Source organism: Perca flavescens, chromosome 15 (genome assembly GCF_004354835.1).
Source record: "Perca flavescens isolate YP-PL-M2 chromosome 15, PFLA_1.0, whole genome shotgun sequence".
Classification (NCBI taxonomy): Eukaryota; Metazoa; Chordata; class Actinopteri; order Perciformes; family Percidae; genus Perca; species Perca flavescens.
This window is the reverse complement of record NC_041345.1, coordinates 28,953,169-28,959,168: the sequence shown is the minus strand read 5'-3', so window position 1 is coordinate 28,959,168 and position 6,000 is coordinate 28,953,169. Positions and strand designations below refer to the sequence as shown.

The 6,000-nt window shown below is 43.1% G+C and overlaps 1 protein-coding gene across 1 annotated transcript in view; it reads right to left on the bottom strand.

Moving 5' to 3' along the window:
• Window positions 1–6,000, bottom strand: part of rab11fip4a (RAB11 family interacting protein 4 (class II) a) — a 37,565-nt gene that overhangs the window by 18,255 nt on the left and 13,310 nt on the right. Inside the window, exons 2-3 of the mRNA XM_028600047.1 lie at window positions 1,563–1,650; window positions 370–458 (exon numbers count right to left, since the gene is read on the bottom strand). Of these exons, the coding sequence (XP_028455848.1) occupies window positions 370–458; window positions 1,563–1,650 (177 nt within the window). The remainder of the gene's footprint in view (window positions 1–369; window positions 459–1,562; window positions 1,651–6,000) is intronic.

The following is a 6,000-nucleotide window of genomic DNA, read 5'->3' as shown; positions in this document are numbered from 1 at the left end:
GCGCGTGCTCAACCAGGTGAGCTGTTGAACTACACACAAACACAATAAACACTGAAACAGAGGAACCACACAGAGGTGGGCAGCATCCTCTACCGAGGAGTTTAGGGGGAAAGGTGGAGGAGCTTGTGTAATGCACAATCTGGGGCGCCTGGTCTATCGCTCTCAATGATGAAAAGGCATCAGTATTTGTGCTTTGTAATCCACACACACACCTCCAACTATGAATATGATCAGTGCCTAGCCCCACCTTTGAAGGTGGTCATGCTAAAAATGCACTACAACTTCATGAAAATTGACAATGACTATGTTATTCTATATATCCACCTTAGAGTTATTAAATAGGCTCAAAGCTTCACTATTAGAGTGTACCTGGTAAATGTAACCGTTGTCAGTAACAGACGGCTGGTTGGAGCTAACGCTGCGAGGACCCACAGCCATCTTCAGTATCTCCTCACAACCTGGCAGGAGGGGGAAAGGGGGATGGAAAGAAGAAAGGGAAAAAAACAAGAGGGGGAGAAATCAACTAAAACACAGTATTAGGGCTACAAAATTAATCGCAATTTTAATCCAAATCGCAATATGGACTACTGCAATCTCCAAATTGCTGGGGGGCGGGTGGCGCAATATTTGTTAGAGGCTAAATATGTTTCAAACCATTATGAATTAAGTTTTGTGTTGCTGCAGAGATGTCCCAGCCTACAAATTGTGTCCTAATGGAAACATGTTTTGTACAGATCCTCACAAAAATCCTGCTATACATTTACATTTTTAATCTTTTTTACATTTTTCAATGAAAAAGTGAGAATAATGATACAAAAAAGATCATTCTTCCAATATCCTGAATCATATCCCAATCTCTACATCAGTCAAATATAATAGCAGTTAGATATTTTCGTGATGTCGTGCAGCCATACACAGTATGCTACATCTCAGGTTGGATATCAACAGTTTAAGGGAATAGTTGGCTTATTAACTTTTAAAATACTATACATATATATATATATATATATATATATATATATATATATATATATATATATATATACACACATACATACTTACATACATACATACATCAGATTACATTATGTACTTACATATTGCAAAAGGGTTGTCGACTGTTGTAGAAAGAAGTGGCTGATCTTTAATGCAATATCTACATTGCCCATTATCAGCAACCATTCATCCAATGTTCCAAAGGCAGATTCTGTTTAGTAATCTGATATCATTTTGAAAGGCTAACTGAGAAAACATTGGAGAACCCTTTTGCAATTATGTAAGCACATAATGTCATCTGAAAACTGCTGCCCTGGTTAAAAAAAACAATGCAAATGATCTCAGCTATCTATAATGGAGTGGAATGGAAATTTCTAAGTGACCCCAAACTTTTGACCGGTAGTGTGTGTGCAATATTAATATAATTAAAATATAAGACTGGAAACATAGACAGCTAGTCTGGCCCTGTCCAAAAAGTAACAAAACCCACCTGTTAGCGCCTCTAAATGCAGATAAAATCCAGTATTGAGCGAACTAATCATTAACACCTACTGTGCATTTCTTACCTTTAATGGCAAACACTCCGTGGCAAAAGTCTTTAAAGTTGATCTTCCCATGAGCGTTAGGATCCAGGTACCTGGTTAACTTCTTCACCTGCAAGAGACACAAGCCACTCAGAGAACTGGATACAATGGACACAATACTGCGCCCTCTATGCTCAGACTGCAACTTCAGCCGTGTGAGTACAACCCTCTTTAACTTCCTGCTGCTGTATATCAAATAGGCCAGTCATTCTTAAAAGCGTTTTTAGCCATGTTAGTGACGTGGCTCTATGGATGGAACTGTCTGTTGGTTGGTCATTCCCCAGATGATCATCTAGCGCAGGGATTATCAACAGAAGGTTCCAGGAGTCAATGCAGGGGCGCCTCACAATTATTATTTTTTGAAAGTTTTTTTATTAATTTAAAAAGTCTTAAGAAGAATCCAACATATTATTAGCAAACATAAATCCCCACTGCTTACTGGCCTACAGTATAGGTAAGGTAGTCACTGAGGCCATCCACAGATGTGTGCCACATGTATGTTTAACATTAAAACATGATTTATAAAATCATGGCAACAATTATTAGGCTATTTGAATAGCTTAGTATTTTATGCAAAAAAAGATATGTATCTTTAGGCCGCCCTACACGTTATTGTCGATGCAGTTTAATATGCAACTTCATTTTTTTTTAAATATATATGTAGTAGGGGTTCCCTGCTCCATCTCTCTTTCAGTTAAGGGTCCTTGGCTTTAAACACGTTGAAGAACCTTGATCTAGCGCCATCTTCAGGGCAATATGTTTATATGCCCCACACTTGGTTTATAACTAAATACGTGTAAAACGAATGACATTCTCATCATCCTCAGCTCTACTTCCCAATGAGCAAATGTTAGCATGCTAACACGCTAAACTAACATGGTGAATACACCAACCATTATACCTGCTAAACATCAGTTTGCTAACATTGTGATTGGGAGCATACAGTATGGCATGCTAACCTTAGCATTTAGCTTAAAGCAGCACTGTACCGCTTATGAGCCCCACACAACAATTTGGGTAACTTCTGCACAACATTCACACCCCCCTTCCTGAAGTGCACAGGTGAGAAAGGAAGCGGAGTTTGAACTTCTTCTGCTTTCCTTCCTTACACAACTATCTATCACTTATGCAAACACTGTGAATATGTCCAGGAAAGTCTGTCCAAGTGGCCGCTGTTACTGTTACTATATTTACAGCGTCCCACCCTTCTCTAGGAGTTTGTATTTTCTAGGGCTGGGACGATATGTTTTTGTCCCGTTTTCTTTCATGAGACATGGGTGCCGATGCGATCCGTATTGCGATTTTCATTTATTGCAATTCTAGTAGTATTGCGATTTGATAGTATTCCTTCTTTAACAAAAACAGAAGTTGAATAATGAGACATTTCTAAAATGAATGCACATTCAGTCAGTCTGACATTTATTTAATTTGTAAAGAAGTACATAATATGGATGTGCTGCATTTAATGCTTTCGGTCTGTTTTGCTGGAAAAGGATATGATGTAGGCGGCGGTACCGCATAAACGGAAAATAATTAGGAGAATCACTGGTAAAAAAAAATAAAAAATCCTACCCCTAGTATTTTCTGTAGGCGGGAGGTGGTGGTGGTAAGGGTGGTGAGGGTGCTGGTCATGCAGCCATTGTAGATGTCTCTACATAAGACGCATCTTTTATATAACAATAATTAAAATTTATGGAGGATTCCAGTTTTTCTGAAGGTGAATGCAAATCATCGCAGTCAGAGCTGCAGCTCATTGTAAAACGATGCAAATATACTGTAGTTCTGCATCTGTACTAAAGTCACATTGTCATGACAACATATAATGTATATCCCCTGTGTATTTTCGATTTCACCCGACATGAATGTCATCACAGAAACTCTTTTCTCCTCATTTAGAGAGCAAATGTGGATGTACTGAAAAACACAATGTATGAAGATGTGATGAAGGAGACTGTGTTGTAAAATGGTGCTGCGGCTCCTTTAAGAGAGCTCCGTGCATGTGTGAAAAAAAAGGGGGGCAGAGTAAATAGAGAGAGGAAGAAAGCAGACGGGGGGAATGCGACCGGAGCAGAGTTGGTTAAATAAGTTAAGTTTTGTACACAGTGTATGAGTTCGAAATAAAACTCCAGACTAAAAGCCAAGCTCATTCTTTCGCTCACCAGTAACGGGATTTTAACCGCGACGTTATTTACCTTGTAACGTCGGCCCTGGAGGGAACGAGTCTCCCCTGGTTTTCTGACTACGGTCGGGAAAAGAAGCAATCAGGAAAGGTTAACACTGGCGACCACGAAGGGACTGACAAAAGTACAACAAGAGCAGCAGTGGTGAGAATACACTGAAAATAACCGGTGACATAAACCGGAGGAGTTAGCATAACCGTGCCTGCTTCTCTGACACTGATGAGAAGATAGCCAAGATGGCAGCCTCCAGTCAGCGTCTTGCGGCTGAAAGTAAACACATGTTCAGGGAAATGACCAGCCACTCCAACCCTTCCATGTCACTGACTGCCGTGGATGAAGTTGAAATAAAAAACGAATATTCAACCAAAAATAGAAGACAAAATAACCCATTCTTTCTTGAGGAAGAGACTGATACATTAACACAGAATGCAAGTGAAATAAGCTATATCCCCATTCAGCCATTGAAGTTATCAGACACTAATCCATTCAAAAATGATGTGTTAAGAGACTGTGGGAGAGACGTGCGCTGCAGAGACACATGCTCACACGTCCATACGGATGAAGTTTGTAGGCAGCCGGCAGTGCCATTAGCAGCCACTGTTGCAATATCCAGTACAAACCCCTTTGGCTCTGCTCACCCAGGGAGTTTCATTCATAGCACTCCTGTCTCCTGTCATCCCCCATGCCTTTCAGGCTCACAGTGGCACACACCTGGCTGTAATGCACTCAAAGACATTGACCCTGGTGATACATTGCAGCAAAATGATAATCCAGGAATACAGATTGAGCCCCCTCTCCCCAAGTGTGAACAGCGTAAATCACGTGTTTGCCGGCCCCATCCTACACGTCAGCCTTCATCTGAGAGTGAGGATGACTACGATTACAGAGAAAGAGTCCCCACTCTGCGTCCTGGCCAGTATGATGGCACCACACCGTGGAAGGAGTTCCTACACCGACTTGAGAGCTGTGCCAAGGCAAATAACTGGACTGAAAAGACTAGGGCTGTCCAATTAAAGTTTTGCCTGGTTGGTGCAGCAGGGGCAATTGTCCACAGGAATCCACGGTCACATCAGTGGGACTACAGCCGCCTGGTGGAGGAAGTCGAAACTGCTTATGGCCCTCCATGAGTTACGAGATGACATATACGGCAAAGTGTCAGTGGCTTACAGCGACAGGACCGAGAAAGAGCAGGATGCCATCGGTGTTGAAATTTTCACTCATGCAATAGGGGATAGAGAGATTGTGCAGAAGTTGTTAGAAAAGCGGCCCCACACACTAGCTCAAGCTTACAACATTGCCCGTCGCTATGAGACCACCAGGCGAGCAGCATCACATGTCCCCAGCCTCATGCATTCAGGGCTACACAGCCTGGTAGAGCAGAAACCACGCACTGCTATGGTCAGGGAAGGAGCTGAACGTGGGGGTGACAAATGCCATTGTGACTAACAACAACGCACACTGTGGATTTCAACGCACACCAGCCCAACGTAAAAATTATAAGGACATTAAATGGGAAGAAATTCGCTGTCACAACTGCTCAGGCATCGGTCACATGAAGAGGAATTGCCCTTCACCAAGGAAGACCACCAGAGGTCAGCCTCCAACAGCTTCCCATGAGAGCCCAGAGCCCACTGTGCTCCACGTTAAAGCGCATAGTCAGGAAATGAGCATTCATCTGACAATTCAGGAACTGGAGATCTGTGCTGTTCTGGATAGTGGGGCACGGAGGAGTGTTTTGCCCCTGCACCATTATAATGCCATCCACTCAGATGCTCGACCATCACTTCAGCCATCGACTGTAAAGACGCTGCTGGGGGTTGGGCCTAGTGATGTTCTTGTCATTGGGGAGGCGTACATTCCCGTCCAGATCAACAACCGACAGGTGAGCGTGCTTTTCCTGGTGGCTGACATTGCTGGTGAAGAGGCCCTCCTCGGCCATCCATTCCTCGTTCAGGCCCAAGCACGCCTTGATTTTGGAAATAGCCGCATCGTACGGTTTGGGGAAGAGGTGCCATATTTCCACGCCATGAGCAGACCAAGGACGCACGCGGTGAGAGTCGCCCGGACTGTGGTGGTCGAGGCTGGATTTGAGTATGTTATAAGAAGTAACACCCATATTAAAGAACACCTACAAGGGGAAGTGATGCTGAGCCCCACCAAAGGCTTTGTAGAGAAACACAAAGTGCTAGTCGCCCGGGTGCTGGTGGAAGCTCAACCTTTTAAGAGCGTGCCTCTCCGCA